The 27,490-nt window shown below is 30.2% G+C and overlaps 1 protein-coding gene across 3 annotated transcripts in view; it reads right to left on the reverse strand.

Annotated features, from left to right (window-relative positions):
* The window catches only part of LOC129918969 (hemicentin-1), a 265,301-nt gene that overhangs the window by 38,733 nt on the left and 199,078 nt on the right, over positions 1-27,490 (reverse strand). For 2 of the 3 annotated variants that reach the window (XM_055999736.1, XM_055999739.1), the window contains exons 10-16: positions 25,676-25,890; positions 20,372-20,453; positions 18,741-18,900; positions 11,577-11,713; positions 11,136-11,195; positions 10,493-10,774; positions 9,958-10,352 (exon numbers count right to left, since the gene is read on the reverse strand). In XM_055999736.1, coding sequence (XP_055855711.1) covers positions 9,958-10,352; positions 10,493-10,774; positions 11,136-11,195; positions 11,577-11,713; positions 18,741-18,900; positions 20,372-20,453; positions 25,676-25,890 — 1,331 coding nt within the window. The remainder of the gene's footprint in view (positions 1-9,957; positions 10,353-10,492; positions 10,775-11,135; positions 11,196-11,576; positions 11,714-18,740; positions 18,901-20,371; positions 20,454-25,675; positions 25,891-27,490) is intronic. The other variant, XM_055999738.1, reaches the window with a different exon arrangement.

Below are 27,490 nucleotides of genomic sequence, written 5' to 3' on the forward strand. Positions count from 1 at the left end.
AAATCAAATCGCCCCACAAAACAAGTATGCAATTTTATTTGATATATTAAGGTTTATTTTTAGAAAAAAAATTTTCTAAATCGTTAGAGCCGTTTTTTAAAAAACTAATTTTTTATAAATAATTTTTTGAAAAAAAAGTTTAAAAATAAAACTGGTATGCCATTTTGAAGAAATAACTAATCAACATCTAAAAACAAAATTTCAAAAAAATTCAATGTCCCGTTTTCGAAAATTTGATTTTTCAAAAAAAAAATTTCAATATTTTTTTAAAAATCCAAAAATTATTTAAAAAATTAATTATTTAAAATTTAAAAATTTTTGGCTTATATTAAAATTGTATAAATGCTTTTGTATAAAAAATTTCGTTGAAATACAATAAGTAGTTTTGCAGAAAATCCGATTTGAAAAAAGCGGTCCTATGGCAGGTACCGTTAATAATGATTTTCAAAAAAAAAAATTTTTTCTTCAAAAGATAGATCTTGTTTAAAAACTAACATTTGAATTTTTTTAACAAAATCGTTGGAGCCGTTTTCGTGAAATTAAACTTTTACGAAATTTTTGTATGACAGGTACCGTTATTTTTGGTCCAAAAAAATTAATTCCAAAAACTCCTCTGGAGAGTCTCCAAAAACTGCTACATAGCAAGTTTGAAGTCAATCGGTCCATCCGTTTAGGCTCTAGTTCCTTATACAGACAGACAGACAGACAGACAGACTGACAGACTGACAGACTGACAGACTGACAGACAGACGGACAGACGGACTTCCGGGACAAACTTTTTTCGCATTGTCTATCATCGTAATGTCATGGAAAAATGTTATATCAACTTTTTTTTTGTACGAATGCATAACTTGATATATAGTACCTATATCGCAAGTAAAAAAGTGTTAGATTCACTTAGATCATTACGTTCACCAAATTTAAGCGAAACAATTGATAGAAGCGAAGAAAAAAACAATATCTCAAAAACGTTACAAGGTGGTTATTCTTTTAGAAATGTTTTTATAATACAGTCAAATAAGGAGAAAAATGGGGTAAATCTCGGAATTAATGTTAATAGAAATTTTTTTTGCTCAATATCTTCCTTTTGCCATTCTATAACATATCTCAAAAGTCTAGAAAAATCTCATGTCCGCTTGTCGCGATTTCAAGGTCAAATCGCGAAATTTAGATTTTCAAAATTAGCAAAAATAGGCTATGGTATTATATACACATATGATACATGATTTCAAGGTATTTTTTAATGCTGATTCCAAAAAATCTAAAATCTAGACAATAATGATTTATTCTAAAATCTTCATGCAAAATTTGGTTCTGCTACCATAACTTTTAAGGGTTTTTCGGTAGTAAGTTAGCAACTGTTATAATAATATGGGTTGACAGTTGAAAAACAGGTATAACTTTTTTCAGAGACGTTAGATTGCCTTGATTTTAGATTTTTTGGAATCAGCATTAAAAAATACCTTGAAATCATGTATCATATGTGTATATAATACCATAGCCTATTTTTGCTAATTTTGAAAATCTCCATTTCGCGATTTGAAAAAAAATTTCTATTAACATTCATTCCGAGGTTAAACCCTATTTGACTGGCTTATTAAAAAAGAATAAAAAGTTTGTTTTTTTGGAAATTAAAATGCCTTGCTCTTATTGAAAAAATTTCCTAGCAGCTAATATTGTATGTAAAAATTATTTGAACTTAATTTATTTTTTAAAAAATGTATTAAAAATATAAAAAAATGTTTTTTTTTTTTTAATTATGAAAACTCCTTTTTAAACAAATTTTACCTTCAAACGAAGGTTGTACGTTTATATTTTATAAAACATAATATAAAATAATATTTTTAAATCATTGGAGCCGTTTAAAAAAAAAAAAAAACAAATATGTATGTATTTATTCTTTTTGCCATTTTGAGAGAATTTTTATTGATTTATACATTAAAACAAAATTTTGGACACAAAAATTCAAAGAACAGCTTCGAAAAAAATGATTTGTTAAAAAAAAGGTTGAAAACTGAAGAGATCTAAAAAATTTTTTTTCGAAAATTATAAATATGCCTAAAATGATTCTGCAAAACAAAAAGTTGAAATCTGTATTGCAGCGGTTCAAAAAAAAATCTTATTTTCTTTTCAAGGAAATCACCCAAAACACGTAGTTTCCAAGTTTAAAACGAATCACTTTAGTTCGATATACAATGGATTTGAACTTTCATTTGTAGAAAAAAATTAAAAAGGTAGGTATTTGGAGCCGTTTAAATTTTGTCTAAACAAGTTTTGAAACAAAAATAATTTGTTTGAAGTGAATGTCAGAAACTAAACGAACAGGTTCGATATAACGAAGGTACCGTTATTAATGATTTTCGAACAAAAGAATCACAAAAAGATAGTCAGATCTTATTAAGCCTAATTTTTTAACCGTGTGATCCCATTTCAATTTCTTCCATGAGATAATCAGAAATCCAAGTTTTGATCCATAGAAGTCTGTTTTTTTTTTTTGATAAAAATAATTATTTTTTTTAATTGTAATTGAATTTCTTCAAAATATTTTATCAAGGCCAGTCAAATATGCATTCAACCTCTAAAAAAATGCTAACAGATATAAAGTCTAGAAAAATCTAGAATCCAAAAATCAATATTGTCATTGTCAAAGTCCAACCGGCACGGCAAGTCCAAAACGGTCCAACAAGTTCGTAAAATTAAAAAAAATCATGTGTGCAATTCACACGTGGTAGAAGTGAAACCTTAAAAAATCATTTTTCTTGCAAAAAAAAAAAATCGAAAAAGTCTACCTTTTTTTATTCCATCACCTTTAAATCCACCTTAATATAATAAATTTTATATCACCCAAAAGCTTATTGTTTCAGCTCAAAATATTTATATCGACCATGTCTATACAACATCTACAAAAAAAGCTAGAATTTTTTGAAACCAATCAATTTTTTCATCAAAAAAGTACAAAAATCAATCTTTTTTCAATTTAAGATTGTGTAACTTGTAGAGCATCTACCGTTATGTGTGATATATCAAATAAAAGGTTATGTTATCAGCATGCGTATTAAAGTTAAATCAAATTTGTTTGTGCACTAGATCAAAAGATATAACGTGTGTAGAAAAAGAACATCTTTGTACCGTTATCTCAGAATTTTGAATATGAAATTAATTGAAATTTTGTACAATTATAGTTTATTTAATTACCTATTTACAGTGCAAATTATCATTCATTCATTTATCTATTAAAAAAAAAAAGTTATAGCAAGTTGAAGTCGTGTCGCGTTTTCGTTTCATCTTGTTTCAAATCACTACGATACTAAAGAAGTTTTCACTTCAAAAAAAAAAATAACACATAATTATAAATAAGATGTTAATCTTAAAATTAAGTTGATTTCAACAATGATAATCATTTTTATCAAAAAAACAAAACCGACTTCCATTATTCAAAACGGGGTTTTATGGTTTTTCTAATAGTTCCTTTGGCTTAAACTGAACGAAATTGAAATTGCAGCCACTAGCTTTCCAATACAAAAAGAATTATCAAAATTGATTTACTCTATCCAAAGTTATGCGGTAACAAACATAAACAAAAAAAAAAAATACAGACGAATTGAATTACTCCTTTTTGGAAGTCGGTAAAAATGAATGAATGTTGGCGAAATTTTACAAGAATGTGTTAGCTTATAAATTTTTTTTATAATTTGAGACGAAAACTACGTTTTTGCTTGTCGGTGAAGAGTTTCATGTTTCAGAAGGCGAAATCATTCCAATTTTATAACATGATGGTTGGGTAATGACTCTCATGAAAATGCAATTTTTATTCAATGAAAATTATCTCGATGTAAAAAATGAGATTTTTTCATTTATTTCTGATAAAATATGTGATAAGAAAACCAATATCTTCAGGTTTACTCTTCTCTCAATTCCAGTTCCTATATGGTAACCACATACAAACTTCATTACCATTCATTTTTCAACTTTTACTTACCTATTCAAAAATATAATTCTCATTTTCCAAGAATTTAACAAAAAACTAAAGAATTCTCCATAAAATTCCACATTATTAATTGGAAACTGTCCAAAGGACATAACACAGTTTCTTTTGTTGCGCAATTACGTGAGATATTGTATTTCTCAAAAACAAATAAGTACATAAAAAGAACATTCATTTTGAAACAAATCCCAAGGATTCAATGGAATTTGTTATTTTTTTTTTTTTTAGTATCCTTTTTAAATGAACCCTCATTATTATATGGGGTACACAAAAATTAGCAACAAGTGCTACATTCTTTTATGTAGACTTCCGGTTATAAAAATAGCAAAAGGGATTATATATCAAGAATCACGAACACTTTTAGCGGAAATGCTCTCACTTATCCTATTGCAGGAATATATATTTTTCAATGCCCACAGGTCCTTCTCTGGCAAACATAAGCATATAAACTTTATACCAAAGCCAACAAGGAACGGTCGGCTAGGCGTCGTCGTTTTCGACATCGTCATCGTCATCATTATCATCGTTATATAGTCGTCGTTTCGTGTTTATTGTCCTAGAATGTGAGTTGAGAGTACTCTACACTCATACATTATGAGAGTGTTAAGTGTATTATCCGGTTGAAGGCGATAATTTGAAACGTTATTTCCTTGAGATGGGAATGGGAATGGTATAATACAGCACCATAATGCAGCTTTATATTTTATAGAAGTCAGCAGTTAAGATTGCTTAAAGGAATGAGTTTTTAAATTTTTAATTGAATCAAGAGCAAATTAAATTAATGAGAGAAAATTATATAAGAGTTACTGACCTTTTATTACCAGTTATATGCTTGGAAAGGCTTATGACATGACATAAATTAAAATTAAAATGTAGAGTAGAAAATCCATTTTTAATAAAAAAAAAAAAATAGAAATATTGGTGAGGGAAATAAAATGGACTCTTCAAACGCGCGTAATCGCTCTCGAAGCATTTTAGAACAATATTAGCACAGGCATATTAGTTAAAATGTGGATAATACATTGCATTCTTTGCGGGAAAAAATGTTTTTCATTAAATGTGTTCGGGTTTATGTCCTAATCTTAAAAATCTATTTGTTGGGATGATAAGATGTCGGGAGCTGCCACCATCTTGGAATAATGGGTTAATGGATTTGCTTGAAATTTGGTACAGATAATTTTTTTGTCATTTTCAAGGTTATTTTTGTTTTTAAATAAATCTACTAGAACGGATATCTTTCATATAACGGTTTCGAAGTATCGAGAATTCATTAAAAATTTAGATTTAAATTTGGTTTATGTGATATTTTAAGTGATTCTTTAAAAAAAACTGTGTTTTTAGTTTGTTTTTTTTTTACCAAAAAATCGATAATTTTGTGTTACCGCTTGCATCGAAAAACGACATATATTTTTCTTCTATTACCTTATGACCTATAAATTGCACAGCCAATTTCATTCAAAATAATTGTTTTTATCCCAAAACATTACTATGTATTCAAATTTTCCAAAAAAAACAGAGTTTGTCTGTAAAGCCGGTTACGGACGATGATTTTACGTGATAACGTCGTCAGAAAACAGGTTGTGTGCTTTTGTTTAAAATGAGTCAATTGAAGGGTTTACTTATTTCAAACCATCATAATTTACAAGAAAAAGCTAAAAAAAATTCCTTTTTTATTTTCTCATTATATTAATTTTTTTTATTATAAAAGCTTACAAAAAAAATTATGCAATTTAAAAGCCAAGTATTTCTTCTTAAGAATTAAACCATTTTTAAATTTTTACAATTCGCAAAAAGTATAAAAATAATTTATTGAAAACAATCATTTTCATCAAAAAAAAAAAGCAAAAAAACATGAATTTTTATCTTCTCACGTCATTAATTTCATTTTTTCCGTAACAACTTGTAAAAATGTTTATACCATCTGAAAGCTTATTAGCTCTTAGCTCAAAATATAATATCGATCAGGTCTATGAGACGTCTACAAAAAGAGCTAGAATTTTTTGAACTCGATCAATTTTCATTAAAAAAAGCAAAAAAAACATATATTTTTATGTTCCCAAGCAATGGAATCAATTTTTTTGTTTGACAACCTATACAAAATTTTATACCATGTGAAAGCTTATTATTTCACCTTTCACTGGTGTTTTGAGGTTTTTCGCAAGTTTCTTGATTTAACATTGTGTAGCTTGTAGTTAGTCTACCGTTATGTTTATACCAAATGAAAGGTAATTGTATCAGGATGCTTATTAAAGTTTAATAAAATTTCTATCTGGTCTTGGTCAAAAGTTATAACCTGTTGAATTCTAAAATTTTATTTTACCGTTATCTCAAAATTGTGTTTACGAAAATGATTGAAACTTCGCATACATTTAGTCGTGGTCATGGTCTATCATTACTTCATATACTTTATTACTGTATCTATTAAAGAAAAAAAGATAAAAATAAAAAACGATGAAAATCGGTTAAAAACGGTCAAAAAACGTGTTTTTTAAAAACTTGTTTCTTCCGTTATTCAGTCAAAACTCACTAACCGATTACAATTTTTTGCACATGTATGTATAAGGCCAAAACCTACATAACCTATAAGTTGAACGCTCAAAAAAAAAAAAAAGCTAAAAATCGAAAAACTACCCAAAACTACAACTAAAAACAAGGTGTTTTTCAAAAATTCATATTTCGAAACGCGAAGTGTTGGAAAAAAATCCGTATTAGACCCCTAATTTTTTTTTTCTCTCATCTTTCACCTGGCACCTTTAGAATTGTCAAAAAAATTTCCATTACCCAAAATCATCATTTTGTCATAGCACCAAAACACGTGTTCAAACAAAACGTTATAGCTTAGTTTCAAAATTTTTTAGAATTTTTTTTTAAATGCAGTTATTCTTAAATTAGTCTCATCTATCTATAGCAAAAAACAACCAACTCTCTACAACTTTGCATTTAGATTTTAGCCCAAATTTCATCTTTCCGTTTTACCCCTGTTTACCCTAATAAATGAAGGAATTTTTAAAAATCTTTCAAATGTATTCAACTTAAGGTTATTATCTTTTAAATTAGCTATAGAAGATTTTTTTATGTCTAATAGTTTATTTTTAATTTTGAATTGAAATTTTTGCCGCACCGCGAAAGTGCGAGAGTGGAATGGGAGAAAATGGCGTCACTTTTTTGTGGTGGCTGTCATGGTTCATCCATTTATAAGACGTTATCACGTCAAAAATAATTTGAAAAAAAAAAATTAATTTTTTTTGTAGTTTCACTTTTTTTTGGGCTTAAATATAACTTTACCAAAAGCTTAAATTTTAAATGGTTTCATATAAGAGCCTCTTAAGGAAAAAATTTGTCTTGTTTTGAGTTATTAAAGGGTTTGTGTTGTCAGCTAATAGGGGGCAGCATTGACTGTACAAGTAAGTGCTGCTATCTTTGCGGTTGCTTTTGCGTTTTTGCATTAAACAAAATGCTACTCCTACTCAGTACCATGTCTAAAAGGGGCTCAAATATAAGTGCTTGTTTAGACCAATTACGTGCGACCCAGGCATGCATTTTAATTTTATCAAAATCGTTCAACAAGTTTTCCATAAAACTGCAGTACCTTCGTCGAAATGTTATATGGAAGGTAAGCGAGTTATTTCAAAATTTAAAAAAAAATTATGTACTTTCTGAATTCTATAAAAATCATATTTACCAAATTTGGACAAAATCCGACCACTTATTAATGTATATAGTGGCACAAAGTTGCACAGACTGATGCATAGTAAAGATTTTTATGAAATTTTGACGTCAAAAAACATTTGAAAGGTGGACACAATCTCAAAATTCTAGAATCCCAAAAATCTAGAACCCCAAAACCCCAAATCCGGAAAATCTAAAATCCAGAAAGACCATAATCCCGAAAATAAAACTAAAAAAGTTGTAAGCTTTTTATAATTTTCTGCTCTGAAACTTTTATTTAACAAAATGTCATAACATAACAAACTGAAGTTAATAAAAACAAAAGTAATTAGAATTCATAACAATTATCATAATTAACATAAAATTATTTTGTTAAATATGTTTAATATTGATTTAAAAAAATTATTTGTGATCGTTCATTGCATGGTGGTTGCTTTTTTCGGAATTCCGAAAGATTGATTAAATTGAAAAAGTTTGAGCAAATTTTTAATTTTATACAAATTTTTCGGATCCCATTCTGGATTTCGGGTTATATCAGGATTCTGGGTTTCCCAGATTTTGTGTTTTTTGAATTTCGAATTTTTGTAATTATGGGCTTTTGGAATAATTTGGATTGTTTGGATTTTGGGTTTTATAAATTCTAGTTTTTGGGATTTTAGATTTCCAGAATTTCGGTTTACGGCATTTTGAACTAGAATTTCTGGGTTTTCAGAATTTCGGTTTTCGGGATTTTGTAGGTAAAAATAGAAAAGCAAGGAAATCTAGCAGAATCCGTGCTGAATCCAAACAAAAATTGCCAAATTTGTATTTTACAAAATGGCTGCCCGAATAAATATTTGAAATTAATTTCTTTTTTCAGTATATAATTGGAATAGAAATTAATTTATAATAAAACAAAAAATTCAAGATATCAAGCAAATGTAAAGCGAACCCTGGAAGTATATTTACTTTAATGATAAAACAAAGTTCAATTTCTTTCAAATGAATCAGCTCCATTATGTTGGCCAGCTTTTGACAGAAAAACAGAAAAAGAAGAAACTGATATCGAACTAATTCTGCTTGAAACAAAAATCAGCTGGGGAGTTTTGAATAATTTCTAGTGAAAATCAACCATTGTTTGGTAAATGCAAATCTGTTAAATTAAGCTTCTTAAAATTTTTGAAAAGGAAACCACACCCATCCAATAACCAATAATTTACCAGTAATACTTCAATAGAAAATTAAGACGGGTTCTTAAACAATTAGTTTTTCTAAGAAAATTTAACACACAAAAGGAAAGGTACAATTTGAAAATTTCTAGAAATCAAACTGCCATTAAGCTGATTTAAATGGAACTCCTTTGTACCACTATTCAATATTGCTAAAGGGATATTGTCCACCAGATTGATCTATACACACAAAACAATCAACCAACTTATTTAAATGAATAGAATTCTAAGAATAAAAATTGGATTTATATCACACAGACAATCAAAGTGCATATCACCCAAACAAGATAACTTTGATTATTCAGCTTGACTACCAATTAAAAAACAACCTGCACTATATTTTGTAGGTATGGGGGAAAAATCAACAGCAAAAAAACCATCCCTATCTGAAACAGTTAACTCTCCTCACAATAAACAGAATTTTCCTTAAAAACTTGAAACTTTTCAGAAGCAACCATATATTTTATACCTGTAGAAAAAGTTTATATATTTTGCTGGTAAAGACTGACATAATGGTACCCAGATGAGGCTACATACAATTCTCTATACAACATGATGCATATATGCTATGCATATTGCTGATTGAAAGCTAATAGGCCATGCAATTAGCAATGTAATGCAAAATCAAAAAGCTCTTCCAAGTGTGTGAAATGCACTCAATTTAGCGGTACATTGAACAGAACACAGAAAATAGAGAACTCAATGCGAAAGAGAACAGAGAGAACTAACTAACGAACAGGAACAGGAACAGGAAAAGGAAGTATTACCTATCTATATGCCGGTGAGTGATGCTGGCTGGCAAAAGTTTTCCATTGCTGCTCAATTTAACTGCGGTTTCCCTACATCATATTCATCAGAATATAGTACCTTTATACCTTACCACACACATATCCATCATAACCAAACCACCGCCGCTGTTTCGCAGAGTTTTGCTTAAACAAGGAGCTATCAAACACCACCCCAGGACCGAGCACCCGCATGTCACTTATTTTCAATTTTTTTTTTCTACCTTTTCTATTCTTACCTTTTGTACTGGTACAAGTCCTTATATCCTGTAACTCTATATAATTGTATAGGAGGTACCTACTAACTCACCTTATTCACTTGCTGCTGGTGTTGCTGCAGCTGATTCGCATGCTGCTGCTGCTGTTGCTGTTGCTGTTGCTGCTGCTGAGTGGCATATCCCATCTTGCTCACCGGTATCAGGGTATTATATGTTGTTATATACTGTGGCGTACCATGATGATGGTGAAGATGCTGCTGCTGGGTAGCCTGCTGAAGTTGCTGCTGCTGCTGCTGCTGTTGATGCTGCTGTTGCAATTGTTGCTGAATATGATTCTGAGCTGTCTTCTTGTCAATCACCGCATACGTCGGTATTCGATCGTACGTGGACGAGGTAATTATGGCATTTTGTTCGGCTAAAGCTGCTGTAGCATACGCTCGACTGTGTCCCTTCGTTGTTGTCCATTCATCCTCGTCATCTCGACCATCTATAAAATGGCCAATAGCAACACCACCACCAACACCAACACCATTTGAAAATAGAGAGAAAACACATACATACACATAAATACTAATTCTGTTCAATTTTACTGATGAGTCCGAGTCACTGAAGTGGACTAATAATTACCTTGTGGTATTATGTCCGGATTCTTGTCAATACTATCGACACTACTCGTCTGGCAAGTCTCCCGGCCAATACGAATATCCTGAATTGAGGGACCATTGTGCAGATTGCCAGCCCGACTAACTTGATGTGAGTAATTGTTTCTATCACGTCCGGATGATCCTCGCATTCGAACAATAATGACAATTATCAGTGCTACCAAGAATATGCTACCCACAATGCCGAGCAAGATGCCGAGAAATGGTCGGATGTCCTCGATGACGGGTGCGTATGCTAGAGATAGATCTGTAAATAAAATCACTGTATTTTGTGAACGAAATAATTTTATTAGGTATGTCCTTATGCTTCTTTTCTATCTATCTCTCTTTATTTTATATGAAAATAGGTCAATAGAAAGAGAGAGAGAGAGATAGAAATAGAAAAATAAGGATAATAAGTGAATTGGATGAAATTTGTGTTAAGGGAATTTTTATTTCCAATTGATGAATTTTTTTTTTCTTTTTGAAAAAAGGAACTGCAGGATAATTTGATGCAATGAATAAAAATCAATGAAATTATAGATACAAAAGCAAAAACAAAATTATTATAGGTAAAAAAAAGAAAGAAAGAAAGAAAAAATAAATAAATAAAATTTGCATGTCCTTACTTTTGTCATTGTTTTCATCACCGGCATTGTCTTTGGGTATCTTTTTGAATGTAATTACAACTACAAGGACACACACATCCATTGTATAGGTTTTTTTTTATGAATTGTTTACGAAGATAATTAAAGTTGTGCGGAGAAAGAAACATAAAATGAAATGGTGCAACACAAAAAAAAACAAAATTGAATAAAATAAAAGTCAAACAAATAAAAAGAAATTATTAAAACAAACACACGGCAAAAATATACACAGAAGAAAGCGCATTGTGCTTTAGTGACTGGAATGTGTACACACATTCACAGAAATATATACCTACTTGTTTTTTTTTTTTTTTGTAAAAGAATACATAATAATAATAAAAGTTATAAAAAAAATAAAATAAAAAAAAGGACGACATATACAAATACATAGCTATAATACATATAGAAAGTAGTTGTTATTACCTGTCTGCTTTTCAGGATCTTTGAGTGTATAAACTTGTAGAATTGTTGCATTGCTACGGCCTTTGCTATTGTGTGCTACCAAAAATACATTGTATCCGGCTCCAGGGACAAGGCCTCTCACTTCAAAGAATGGTGTCCTTGTTGTTTTTTTGTTGATTTTTTTTTTTTTTTTTTTGGGAAAACAAAGAAAATAACAAAAGAATATTTTTTTTAAACATTAATGGACCGTGTTGTAGGGAGGAAGTTTTAAAGTTCTTTTTTATATGTATGTACTTTATTTACCTAAAGTAAAAACTATGTAAGAATAACTATGTCAACACAAAAAATCAAATTAAAAATGGTCTTTTTGTTAGTTTTGAGATTAATCCTGCAACGTATACCCCAAGGTATAATTTATTTAACAGCTTAAAAATAAATTTTAAGGTATCGAAACGTTTTAGATGCTATAAAACAAAATTCAATAAATATTTGAGTTTTTAATAGTCAGTGTTTTAAGAGGCACTTTATACTAAGTTAGGGAAACTTCTTTGGAATAAACATTTTTTAATAAACGTTATTGCATTGAAGTTTTAACAAAATCAACTTGTCAGCAAAAGAAATAGGAGGAATCAGGGCACAGATGACCACGGCGGTGGTACTCTGTGTCCAGATTTCGGTGCACCAGTGCATAGTGTTAAGATGTCTTCTTTTTCCCGACATTTTGTTATAATTTTTGTAGAAAACACCTTTATTTGTTAAACGACTTGAAATATTATTTTTCGAAAAATATATAAAAAATTTGTGTGAAACGTACACTGTGGCGTATGTGGAACATTTTCTTATAAACAATTTTTTTATGGTGTATAGGTACAATTTGAAAGTTTTGGAAGAAATTCTATAATTTTTTTTTTCTGATACAAAATTTTGAAAAAAAATTATGCTATAATAACGCCTCGTTAAATCCTTATCACCAGTTTCAAAGGGGCTAAGATGCAAAGTTGCACTTTTCGGGTTTTGATTTTAAAAAAGAATAAGCTTTTTATTCTCTTTAATTGAGTACCAAAAATATAAATTTAGAGAAACTCTTTCCTATCAGAATAAACGGGTCAATGATTGAGATAGCAGTACCCAAAAACTCTTCAATCGAAATCATTAATTTATTTGTTCTTAGTTTAAGTACGGTCTAATATACATAGCCCAGTAACATTTTTCTTTTAAAAGGAAGTGGAATGTTCTGCTGTTATTGCTTTAAGTTATTAACTTCATAGCTTTGGGGAAACTGAATTTCAATCTGAAGGTTTTCAATACAGTCATAAAATTTGAGTTTTCTGTTCATATCTTCAGGAGAATTATAATGCGCAAAAAAATTAAAATTTCTTATGTTTTTATATTTCTTCATAGGAAAAGTGAATTCAATTTCAAATAAAATATTCATTATTCGTAGAAAGGTCATTTAAGTAGTCCGAGTTTATTTGAGTATTTCATTTTTGATAATGCAAAGAAAATTTTAAAATTATAAAAAAGGAAAACATAAAAAAATTGTTCAAATGATTTAAAAAAAACTTTTGAAAACTTTTGATTTTCGAAAATTTTGATTTTGGAACGTTTTGTTTTTTTGTTTTATTAGGCGTGTTTTTTCTACAACTCAGTAGCTTCTCATTTTTTTTACTTTATTCGAAAAACAATAAAAACAAATACTTACTTGTGTAATTTTTATTATTGTATTGTGAATAAAATAAAGAGTGAGTAGCTACTGAGTATTAGAAAAAACACGCCTATTATTAAACAATAATTTTTCATAGAGTTAAAAAAGTTCATTGTGCAAACGTGCATCTCATCGAGTGAAAAGATGATCACAACAAAAACATTACTGTTAAAAAAGGAGCCAAGTTCTCCTATGTTGAAGTTATGCTGGCACAAAAAGTACTGAAATGTAAAAGTGTACCAAGTTCTAAAGCTTGGCTTTAAATTTGTATTAATAAAATGTTGATTGTTCTCTTGAAAATTTTTCGTTAAATTACCGATTTAAATTAGCTATTTGAGCAATTGCCAAGCAAACAATCAACATTTTATTTATACAAATTTAAAGCCAAGCTTTAGAACTTGGTACACTTTTACATTTCAGTACTTTTTGTGCCAGCATAACTTCAACATAGGAGAACTTGGCTCCTTTTTTAACAGTAATGTTTTTGTTGTGATTTCACTACTTTTTGCAAGGTATTGCTGTAGAACTTAAAATCTCTATAATTGATGAACACTCAGAGAAAATGGGCGGTTACCACGCCCCTTGTCTAAAATTCTCAAATTTTAATTTTTTCTTTTGTTTAAACTACCAGGTCTACCATTCTTCCAAATTTTAAGGTTCTACGTAAGTTAGAAATGCTCTATAATATTTGATGAAAATTCAGCAGAAATGGGCGGTTGCCACCCCCCCTATCCAAAATTCTCAAATTTTAAATTTTTTCCTTGGTATAACATGCTAGCTTTACCATTCTACCAAGTTTCAAGATTCTACGATAATCAGAAGTGCTCTAAGAAATTTGATAAAATTTAGTGAAAATGGGCGGTTACCACGCCCCCTGTCTAAAATTCTCAAATTTCAAATTTTTCCTCTTATATAAACCACCAGCTCTATCATTCTACCAAGTTTCAAGATTCTACAATAGTTAGAAATGCTCTAAAATAATTGATGACAATTCAGCGAAAATGGGCGGTTACCACGCCCCCTGAATTGAAAATCTTAAATTTTTGATTTTTTCCTTTGTATGCACCTCAGCCCCCATCACTGTGCCAAATTACAAGTTTCTACGATATCGGGAAGTTCTCCATAATTTTGATGATCTGTCAGTGAGTGAATCAGTCAGTCAGTCAGTCAGTTACGGTTTTTGAGATTTTCGAAGCCCTATATCTCAGGAACTACTCATCCTAGGCAGCTGAAATAAGGAGTTTGTTTTCGACTAGTTCAACTAGGGCTCTTGATACCCGCATACCCGGGTAACTACCCGGGTACCCGGGTACCTGCATTTCCGGGTATTACCCGGGGGCCATTAATTCGGGTACCCGTTATAGTACGGGTACCCGGTCATATTCGGGTAGCCGCAATATTTTCGTATCTAGGCATTAGTAATTTGATTGAAACAGATTTAAGAACATTTCTTTACCACACTGTAAAATCAGTAAATGTATAGTTGGATTCCATCGATTCGACTATAGTCAAGGTTAAAAAAAAACATTAACAATATTATAAATTTAACATAACTTTATTTCTTTTAGACTTTAAGACTTTTATATGAGAAACAGTAGTATAGTACAGTATTTATATAAACAATAGTACATAAAATCAACAAATAAAAAAAATTGTCACACTCATGAAACTTTGCAAAAAGTTTGCTTTTGGGATAAGAACCAAGGATCAAAAAAGTAAAAAATAAATTTTGGGTGGAAGGGTATTTTTCCGCGGACAAGGAGGAGGAATTGAAGGTCAAAGTACTTATAGTGAAAAAATTGTTTGTCGAACATCATCATATGACACATATTTTTAAGGTATATAAATAAATAAAGTGAATACGACTGCTCTAAGAAAAGTTATTGCCGATTAAAAACAAGCACCCTCGATGAAATTTCTAAAAATATTTTTGGTGAAATTTCATTTTTGTATCTTGTTTTTCATATGGGGTTCGATAATATTTACTTGTTAAAGTAAAAAAACAAGCACCCTTGTTTTTAATCGGCAATAACTTTTCTTAGAGCATTCGTATTCACTTTATTTATTTATATACCTTAAAAATATGTGTCATATGATGATGTTCGACAAACAATTTTTTCACTATAAGTACTTTGACCTTCAATTCCTCCTCCTTGTCCGCGGAAAAATACCCTTCCACCCAAAATTTATTTTTTACTTTTTTGATCCTTGGTTCTTATCCCAAAAGCAAACTTTTTGGCAAGTTTCATGAGTCATGGGTGTAATACTAATATTAAAAATACTTAACACAAAAACTGAAAAATTATTCGAAAACAAGAAACCTCAATATTTTATAATTAAAAAAAATGGGTTTTCGTTGTGAAATTAAAATAATGTTCAACAAGTACTAATTACAAGAATAAATTTAATTATCACTTATTTGCAACAATTTTTGATTTCTCATCAAAAATGTCAATAAACTTACATTTTCGGGTAAAAGGCTTGCTCTTTTTGATGAGACAACGTTACCTGCTGCAGAGAAGCATCGTTCTGATGATACCGATGTGGCTGGTATACACAAAATTTTTTTAGCCAGCAGCGCTAAGCTTGGATATTTGGTTTCGTTATTTTTCCACCACATTAACGGCTCAGAAACATTATAGTCTATCTGCGGCTCTCTCAAATACCTATCAAATTCGTTTAAGGGCTCATTAGTTGATTTTGCTTTTAACAAAAAATCCATGGCACTTCGTTGTTCATTAGCGATTTGTTCATTCTCGTTAGGTGAAATGTCCTTTATTAGGTTCCTAACATGACTCCTTACAACATCTCTCATGATTTCACACTCGGCTTCAAAGTGTAATATGTATTCTTATGACGGAAACAAAGAACTTTCTTCAAAATCAACTTTTTTTTGTTAAAACCTTACCAACGCAGATATGGTTCTTTTGAGAAATAGAAAATTAATTTTATAAAAACGTAACAATTATTATTATTTAAACCGTGTTTCTTATGGGTAATTTTTTAAAGGCTCATATTTTTCAAAACGAATTTTTCTTATTAACGACTAATTACTTATAAATAAATTAAACTAGACTTCTCTGATATTTTCCCTCATTTTATGCTATTAAGAACACGTTACCCGGTTTCTCGGGTACCCGCCACTTAAAATACCCGGGTACCCGCACATTCGGGTAATACCCGCATATTCGGGTACCCGGGTACCCGGGTATTTATTGAACCGGGTAATACCCGGGTAATATCAAGAGCCCTAAGTTCAACAAATGGAGCGAGTTTGAAATTTCTGACATATTTGGTATAGAAGTTGGAGGGGGGTCAAAAATGGCCTGAGTTGTTTCCTATAAATAAGGGTGTAGTGCCAAAGTTGCTATAGAACTTGGCTGGGCACTACCGTGCCCCTTGATATAAATGTTAAATTAAAAGTAATAAAATTTATTTTGTAAAATCTTGTCAATTTTGTCATTCACGTTATAAACTATGAATGGGATTTTTTTTTAATTTGGTTTTCTCATTGCGATAAATTGTGTACTTTAAAGTACTAAATGATAAATTCTGTCTTTTTTTCTCATTTTTGAGTTTTCAATTTGTTTTTTTTTTTAATTTTTAATTTTTTTTTTTGTTTAAATGTCATAAAATTAAAACTAAAAATTAAAAATGAAATGTATTTCAAATTTAAAGATATGAATGTTGTCAAAAACAAAAGCCATATTTTGTGTATTTTACTTGGGGAAAAAAATCAGAAGACAGCAAAATTTAAACCTTCAACTTAGGAGCACTTAGCATCCATATCGCCGTTTGCGTATTTGTATAAAAGAACAAGAATCTACCCTCAGGTTTATTGAGTCAGTAAAATGAGTTGAAACATTTTGAGTTTGAAGCTGTTATAACTCAAAAATAACCGATTAAGCCAAAACTTAATTCATTAAGTAATTTTAATCCAGTCAATTAAGGGTTAAACTTATGAATGAATCCTAATAGAAAACTTGTGCTTATATCTCATCTAGCGGTTTGACCTAAAAAACCGAGATTTGCGAGATGAGATTTTTCTAGACTTTTGAGGTAAGTTGTAGAACACCAAAACGATAATTTTGAGCAAAAAAATTTCTATTATCATTTATTCCAAGGTTTAGAGTCTTGTTTGCCTTATTTGACTGTATTACAGTTATTTTCAACAAAATGAAAAAAAAAAAAAAACATTTTGTATCCTCAATTATGAATCTAATGTTGAATTTTTTGTCAAAAATAGATTTTTCAGCTGCACTACACTAATTTGTATATCCATACATTTTTGAACTCACAGTTTTGGAACTATTATTCATCGTGTCTTTTTTCAAATGTCTTCCTTTTTTTTTCTCCTAAAATTGCGTTTATCATATGAAGGGTACACTGACTCCTTTAGTGAGTTCAAATGGATTTCACCACATTGAACGTCAAAAACCTCAGAAAATTTTAGCAACAGAATTGTTTTCTCTGTAGTTCTATCTACAGTTGGATTTTTTAAATAACATCAACATCAGCAAAGATGTGTTCACAAGAAAACAAATGACTATCCACAGTTGGATTTAGCTTCGGCAGAAACTACATATATTTTTTGGAAACCGACGGAGTTACGAATACCAGAGTTACGGGCGACAGAGTTACGAGCGTCAAAGTTACGCGAAACCGATGTTACGAAAAACTAGAGTTACGAATTCTAAAGTTATGTTAAGCTATGACATGTGATTTTTGGGTTGGCAACAATTGCGAGGAACGATATGGAATTATGGAAATACAAACAAGAGGAAAAATTTTCCTCATTGGTCAGAACTAAATGAGTTATAAGCGAAAATGGGTGTTATTTAATCTTGTAAAATTTTGATTGGATAGGTATAGATATACATATATGGTTTTGTTTTTGTGAGAAGATCGCAAAAACGTTGAAATAGAAAAAAAAAACATAAGTATACTTGGTAAGTTTGGGGGACATAATTGAATTTAACTTCTTATTTGTCCAACTAATATTGCAAATACGTATTTTTTTTTCTATTAATTAATATAATTATTCATAGCGTATTTTGTAATACCCACTTTGTTATTATTTATATTAAAATAATAACCAAAACACCCCTTTTTTTACAGACGTTATTTTGGTGTGGTGAACTGTAGTTGCAATTGTTGCCAACCCAAAAATTACATGTCATAGCTTAACATAACTTTAGAATTCGTAACTCTAGTTTTTCGTAACTTCGGTTTCGCGTAACTTTGACGGCCGTAACTCTGTCGCGCGTAACTCTGTTATTCGTAACTCCGTTACCATTTCATATTTTTTAATAAAACTATGGGAACATCACAACAATAGTCGATATTAATTTGTGTTGTTCTTTCTTATTTAATAAAATGATCATATATATGCTTTTATCGATACTATTAAGTCATTGTTTAGCTGTGGTTTTTTTGTACTTTTTTGTTTTTATAAAAAAAAATTGATTGATTTAACATACTTTGATTTATATATCCTTGGATGACGTGTGGTTCCATTAACATAAACTTCCATAATGAAATCCTGTTGCAAACCACCATCGAATCCTTCCAAACATTCAATTTGAAATCCTGTCGATGTTTGATTTAGCAATGTACAGTTTATAAGTGGATCTGGTTCACCTGTAAAGAAAAAAATTAACACAAACAAAAAACAATACATTAGAATTTAACTTTGACAAGAACAAAATAATGATTAGATAGATTCTATATATAGGTATCAATTTCAATATATCCTTATCATCTCTGGCCATGTATTTATATGCATTTCCTTATGGAAATCTATACTTCCATCTGATTTAGAAAGATGAAAAGCAAATTTTAACGAAGGTATCACAGCGTTAAGGGTATGAAAATATCGCTTTTAAGGATTTTAGATGCAAGTAAAATTGTGCGTGAAAACGAAATAGATGCAAGGATTTCAACAGCAGCAGCATTTAAGCTCAAAATTCATGCATACTTCATAGTCAAAATACTCTCTCCTTTGCTCTAGTGCCAGGACTTTGCATTGCATCTCGCCTTCTCCCGGAACCACTTTACTTCTATGCGAAGCGCTGCTGACGATGGGTTTCCAGTGTCAAAGCTCAATTCGTATACATCACACACAAAATACCATCATACCGATTTTCCTTCCCCCAACGGAATTAAGTGTATTAAAGGAGTGCCAGCTAAAGTGTTTGTGCATACACAACATAGGCACAAAGACCATAAATATAAATTGTATAGAGATACCTATACACTCTCAGACAACACATTGGCTTTGCCAGAGAATATATTTGTGTGTACATTTAATCGCGCCAGTCAGCCATATAGACCATCAAGACCACCCGCTGCTATAAAAACAACACCAGCAGGAGCAGCAGCAGCAGCATATTGCACATGCTTTTTCACCAAAATTGTGAGATCATTGCAGAGAGACAAGTGCACAGAGCCCAAAACCAACTAACCTACCATAACCAGCTTCAGTTCTTCGTCCTTGCTCCCCAAGAACAAAGAAAATCAGAAAAAAATTGAAGAAAAAACAACAACAACAACAACAACAAAAAGCAAAAACAAAAACACTCTGCTCTGCTTTAACGAAGATTAAATGAGTACAAGTCTGTTGATGATTGTGGTGCGGTGGTCTTGGGTAGTTTGGTTGGTGCAATAAGTCCATCATCAGTTCCGGCGGGAATTTGCAACGGTCTTCTTCATTTTAGATCCCGTAAAATATTTTAAGTGGAGAGTTTTTGATGCTCTCAAACCTCTCTATATGCAGCCGGAGATTTTACTCCATCCTCCGCCATCGTCGGTCGTCTCGAAAATACGGAAGAGGATATAACACGACAACAGACTTTATAACGACAATGAGAACGACTTTCAACGACGACAATGAATGACTTTAGGCGTTTTATATGGGTGTATGTCTTGTCTGTATGTGTGGGTGTTAACATTTTTAAAGGCTGTTTTTGGGGTTTTTGACGCAGACAAAAATCCTTTAAGCTGGGGAAGTTGTTGTTCGCAGGACATTGGACATTATACCGTACCTTACCTCTTGTACGTTAAACAATATATATGGAAATAAAACAAGATGACATAAGTTTATTACGCCTACCTGCTGGAGATATCGTGTAAACACATGGTTCACTTTGGTCACCGATTTCGTTGCTCGACCAGCATAACAGTGTTCCGTAATCCTGTAAAAGAAAATTAAAAACAAATATTATCATAAATTTTCTCTAAGGAAACAATACATTTTTAAAATATTCTGAATAAGATTTTGTTAGTTAGGTGTTTTAGCTAGGCTATCTAAAATTTTACTTGCAATGCCTACTGTTTTTCAGTGTCCTGAAATTAATCAAGAATTAGGCTGACCTAAAAACAAATTTCAGAATTCTGGCATGAGTTTCAAGTCAAATTTAATAATTCAAAACTTGGATACTTAAAGGGTGCTGACTCTGAATTGACACAAGTATCTATAGTTTTTTACAATTTCTGAAATCGTATTTGTTTTTAGAAATGAACAATAATGTTAAACCTGAAAAATGAAAGATTTTAAACCAGAGTGGAGGCAAAAATAATTCCGGAAAAAATTTCTGTTCAAAATGTCTACATTTCCCTTGCCTCAAAAAAACACCATTTCATTTAAATCAATTCTATAAACTCCGTTGATACTTGACTCCAATACTTATGTTACATTATTACTGAATTTCGATCGGGTACGACTTTTAAAAATATTATTTGGTAGTAAATACTCATTATCTCTTGACCCAAAAAAAAGCACCCTTTCACTAAAAATTCGATGACAAATTGAACGTTCATACTTAAAATTCTTACACCATATACATAGATACACGACTCATTGAATTTTTGGAATTTTTTACAAAATTTACTAGTGTATACCCTTTTACCCAAAATTGTGTAGGTTATTCTTGTTAAATATCCTAATTGCAACGTTTTTTACCAAAATTCATAAGGGTGAAAATTCGTTTTTTTTAGTAAAAAAAAAGACATCCTTTTATCCGTGATTTTCTTATAGGTACTTTAAATTCTTGCTTCTAATCTCAAATGCAATATAATGACTGAATTTAAGTATTATACTTTTATTATTACTTAGTTTTTCCAATCCACAATAATTATTTTCAACTAAAAAAACACCCTTTTACAAGAAAAAATCTATAGAATTACTTTATTCGTAATTCCTATAGCAGAGATAACATTTATATAAATATACCATTGACTTTTATTGGACTTATCTCATTTCGCAAGAAAATACACCCTTTTACCTAGAATATTTTTATAGGCTGCTTAGATTTCTGGTTTCTGTTATAAATGAAACATTTTTACCAATTTTTATAGGGCAACCATTTTTTTGAACTAGAAGCTGTAATAACGCTTAGAGTTGTTCCAGAATTTTCAATTTTTAATATTTTCTCACAAAACTAAAGAAAATTTTTTTTGTAATGATTCATTTTTTGAATGCCATCCTTCGAAGGGATTTATTTTTGTTGAAACTTAACCATGCCATTTCTATTAACAAATTATTGCTTAAAAACTCCCAGCTTTAAGTTCAAACTCCACGTAAATTATTTAATTTGCTTTTCAGTGGACACTGTGGTGTATGCGCAACATTTTTTTACAATTTTTTTTGTTGCCTATAAGAAAATATCTTCTTAAAAATGGACCTACCTTGTAAATTTGTTTTAGCTTCAATTTATTTAGCTCTTCAATAACTTTTCAAATGTGGTACACGAAAGCTTTTCTGTACGATCCAGTTATCGCGGACTAAAGTTAAACCAATCATTTTCGCAACTCGATCCTACCTTTTTTAGCCAATCTGGCTGAAATTTTTGGTGTAACTTATCAGGACTCATTAAAAAATATTCATTAAAAATTCATTTTTTCAAAAAAAGTGGGTTGGAACAAAGTTTTTTTTCAAACTTATGCCATTCCTTTAAAAAATAATTAATCAAAAAAATTCGACGTTCAAACAGGGAGAAAATAATCGCATCAGGGATAACTTTAGGGGAGAGTGGGGCCAAATGTAACACTTTTTTCTAAAATCGATGGTTCTCCTACAAATTTGAATGTGGGTCAACCAGACCTTTTTTAAATTAAAGACCCATGTTTTAGCTCCAAGATCCATCATAAAAATTTAGCAAAACATAACGGTAATGTTGAAAAATAAAGCTTCCAAAAAAAAAATCGTGTTGTTTCAACTTACCCCACATACGGGGCAAAGTGTAACACATACCGGGGTAGGTTGTACCAAGAACTAAAAATAAGAGAAAAATACCTTTATTTGTTTATATTTATTTATTTTTAATTAATAACAATAAAAACAAACCTCAGTCATGAAATTTTGGTGCAATTTTGTAAAAAGTGGAGCAAATCCAAGATTTCCAGAGAAAATTTGACAGTAGTCTTAAATAAAAGTTATTCGAATTCATAAATTGTTTTATAAGCGTTATGAATTCAAGTGGTGGTTTAAAAATGTGTTTCCAATTTCAAAATAAATACAAATTCAATTACAAGCATTCATATTCAGGGTTGTTAATTATATTAGGTAAACAATTTTTCAGTATAGGTAGGTTTTTACATGGTACAACTTGCCCCGGAAAAATGTTACAACTAGCCCCAGCATGAAATTTGGCACATAAAATCAATTTAAAAAAAAAGCGAAACTGATATAGACATAACATATACACGCAATTTGAGCCAAAACACAGTTGCATATAACAAAAAAACACTTAGCACTCTATCTTTTTCGGGTAAAGAGGTAGACCAAAAATAAAATTAAAAAAAAAAGTTACAAACATGCATTTTTTGGGCACCACTAGTGTAACTTCTCACCCTGTCGTCTAATCTTCATCTGAAGAAAATGTGCCGGTAGATATGCAAAAATTGAGCATTTTTCTCCTTTACGCGTTTCTTAATATTGAAAGGAACATCGCTTTTTTTAGGTGTTAATTCTTACCCCTGTTACATTTAGCCCCACTCTCCCCTACTTCTGGGACCTATATTACACTGGTTAACAAAATCAAACTTTTTTTTTGTTGCCGAAACAAAAATATACTTTTCTGAAGGATTTCAGTGTGCTGAACGCGAAACTGTAGTCCAAAAAAATTAATCAGCTCCCGTTTTTGAAATATTACCGTTAGAAAATGCAGTACTTCGGACCTTATTCTTTTATACATATAAGGAAAATTGTTTGAGCATATTAAGTAACGGGTTTTATAAGAAATATTTTCCTCCTTTTTAAATCTGTTTAAATCTTTTCGATATCTTTTTTAATGCCCGAGATATCCTAAATTGTTTGGTATTTTAATAAATTTTATAACGTCATTATCTCCTTTATGATATATGAAGCCAAACCCACTTACTTCATTTTAAGATATCTCGAGCAATACAAAAAATATTGAAAAGATTTAAACAGGTATCGAAAGATGGAAAAAAATTCTTATAGAAACCGTTACTAAATACCTATGTTCAAACAATTTTCCTTATACAAAAGAATAAGGTCAGAAGAACTCAAAAAAACGTTTTTTTGCATTTTCTAACGGTAATATCTGAAAAACGGGAGCTGATTAGTTATTTCTGACTTCGGATTCGAGTTCAGCTCACCGAAAACCTTCAGAAAAGCATATTTTTGTTTCGGCAACAAAACCCTTGTAAACCAGTGTTATTGATCATACCATAGTTATTAGACCAGTGCCAATAATTTTTGAAAATAAAAAAATTATTAGCAGCATATGGGTGGTGGGAAGATTTAGGATAAATGGTATATGAAAGGTAAAAATAAATTGCCCACAAAAATATTGGGGGAAAGGGGGTGGGTGGGCGAAAAAGTGGGGTGGGTGTGGGTGTCAAAGCTAGACGTCCTATCGAAAAAAGTCAAATGCAAAAGTTGTAGGTAGTATAAATGTCTACAACTTTTACTCAAACAATTTTTTTCTATAACCTCAAAAATATTGGAAAATATGCAAAAATACGATTTTTTGATTTTTTATTTTTATCTTTTACAAAAATGGTTGGATTTTAACAAAACTTGGTTAAAAACTACTTTGTTATGTTTTCTATCTATTGAAAATGTTTTTTGAGCAAAAAGTGAATTTTTGGATTTTTGACGAATTTAATTTGAAAAAATAGCCTATTTTTCAATCAAAAAAGTTACAGAAAAAATTTTTGATTTTTGAAATGTTTGAAATGAAATTATTTAGATTAAAACCTATAATTTAAGATTGTGTGGAAAAAGTATACTTTTGTTTTAGAAAATATTGAGAAAAATTGAAAAAAACAAAAAAACGATTTTCAAGATCGATTTTTCCGTAAATGACAGTAATATTGGCGAGAAATAATTTTCCATAGAAACTAAATTATACTTTTCTAATGGCCTTTGACCTTCTTAATTTGAATCTAGCATTAGAATAGCTCTAACGTGAAAAGTTTTTGAGATATTGAATTTTGAACGTCCAAAACACTATTTTTGTGATGTTTTGCATGGTAATATCTCAAAAACGTGATGTGATAGAATTTTTCTGACTTCGGATTCGAGCTCAGCGCACAAAAAACCATTAGAAAAATATACTTTGACTTTTACTTTAAAAAAAACTTTTTGACTAGTGAATTCGAACAAGGCATTCGATTTTTCGAATTTTTTTTCGATTTTTTCGGTAACTTTTTTGATTGAAAAATAGGCTATTTTTTCAAATTAAATTCGTCAAAAATCCAAAAATTAACTTTTTCCTCAAAAAACATTTTTAATAGATAGAAAACATAACAAAGTAGTTTTTAACCAAGTTTTGTTAAAATCCAACCATTTTTGTAAAAGATAAAAATAAAAAATCAAAAAATCGTATTTTTGCATTTTTTCAAATATTTTTGAGGTTATCGAAAAAAATTGTTTGAGTAAAAGTTGTAGACATTTATACTACCTACAACTTTTGCATTTGACTTTTTTCGATAGGACGTCTAGCTTTGACACCCACACCCAAACCACTTTTTCGCCCACCCACCCCCTTTCCCCCAATTTTTTTGTGGGCAATTTATTTTTCCCCTTTCATATACCATTTATCCTAAATTTTCCCACCACCCTTATGCTGCTAATAATTTGTTCAACTTTTGCCCTCTGAAAACCGGATTGGCACTGGTCTATATGTAAAAACACTAGAAATAAAGATAAACATACCAGAAGAAGGCTTATCAATGCGTTATTTTAACTTTTGTATTACTGAGTTATGGTGTTAAACTTTAAAGACATTTTTTTTTACAACCGGGAAAAAAGAAGTTTTCGATCAAGCAGAATTAAAAAAATGTCATGTTAGCCTATTCAAAATTTGTTGCTTTATTTATTTTTAGGGATAGTATTTGTCTCCTCTCTTTTAGTAAAAAAAAAATATAAATAAATTTTCATACTTACATTTTCTGTCATTGGTGTATAATGTGCAACACTCCTGCCACGTTCAATTGCAACCAAAGACGCAGGAATGTCTATACTTTCGGTAGCGGTAGCATTAAATTTCCAACTGAATAATACTTCAGATGGATTTGCTTCGACTTCACAAGCTACTTTAACAGTCTCATGTCGCCCTGAGCTATACATTGTTCTTTGTCCTGGTCGACAAACAGGAGCAACTACAAGAAATAACAAAAAAAAAAGAAAGTAAGAATATTTTATCTTTTAATAAAATGTAACAAGAAGATAATATTATAAATCGTTTGAAAAAAAAAATAAAAAAAAATAAGTTGCATTATTGCAATAAAGAAGAAAATTTTACCCTGCAGTCTTTTTGTGGTGGTTTATGAAATAGATTAAATTATTTTGTAAACATTCCAATGATTTGAGTGTTGGGGGTAAATAATTTTAGGAATTTAATGGAAAAAAGGGAATAAAGTTCAAGCTTGGCTACAAAGAAAAACAACTTTTCAATAAGAGTAACCACAAAGACATTTCGTTAATTAAATTAAAGTCTCAAAAGCCCACCCAAATCGTACAACCTTTATGGGAACATTAAAAAAGAACGAAATTTGTCAAACATACCTACCACTTAATTTGTTTTTCTTCTTTTCATAATTATTAATTAATAATAATTTTTTACTGCTCATAAATATTTTGCAATAAAAAATAAAGCCTCAACCATAAAATGATAGGTAATAAAAATTTACAGCAAATTTCTTGGTTTTTGTTGCAGAAGGAATTCCTATTGCTTTGATAATAATGAATGTTCTTCAAAATCACTTCTTGAAAAAAAAAAAAAAAATATAAAGTAAACAAAAGAAATGAAATTTTATTTTTATGCATTTTTCCTTATTTATGTATTTCATGTTTTTTCAATTTAAATTTTTTTTGTACTTTTAAATGAAATACGAATTTCTTGACAATATAGTCAAGCCACTCAGCTATGTTTGGAAAAATAATTGAAACACATTAAATTTAAATATTTGGATTTTGTGTTTTCCTAAAAATTGGAAGAACGTAAGAGTTGTTGTGAAATTATAAAATATAATTGGATTTTGGATTTGGGCGATGAAACTCTCTGAAAAAGTGAAACCTGAAAGCTTTTTAGGGACCTTCAAACGATTTCCAATCAATAAATTTTTTGGATTTATAACAAAAAAAATTATAATTCTAGGCCCTTTGGGGAAAAAATTCCTTTTTTTCAATTTCCTCGAATTTCTTTGAGGTTTGGTTGCTAAGTTATATGCAATCGAAGTATATATTCTTAGATTTTCGAAAAAAAAAATTTATTTCGACAACAAAATCCAAGGTTAACCACTTGCCGAAAAAGTGAATTTTAAAAAATTTTCTCCAAATCCAGAGAAAGAAAAGTCTCTTGCAGCAATCGCACCACTTTTTTAGATTTTCGAAAATGAATCTAATTTTCAACGAAAAATCCAAGGTACCCCTTGCCGAAAAAAATGAATTTTTAAAAATTTCCTCCATATCCATCAAGTGAGACCTCAAAAGAAAGGTCTCTTGAAGCAATCGCACCACTTTTTTAGATTTTCGAAAATAAATTGAATTTTCGACGAAAAATCCAAGATTAACCCCTTGCCGAAAAAAATGCATTTAAAAAAAAATTCCCTCAAATCCATGAAGTGAGACCTCTAAAGAAAAGTCCCTTGAAGCAATCGCACCACTTTTTTAGATTTACGAAAATAAATTGAATTTTCGACAAAAAAATGAATTTGCCGAAAAAAATGAATTTTTTAAAATTTCCTCCAAATCCATGGG

This window comes from Episyrphus balteatus, chromosome 4 (genome assembly GCF_945859705.1).
Source record: "Episyrphus balteatus chromosome 4, idEpiBalt1.1, whole genome shotgun sequence".
NCBI classification, from domain to species: Eukaryota; Metazoa; Arthropoda; class Insecta; order Diptera; family Syrphidae; genus Episyrphus; species Episyrphus balteatus.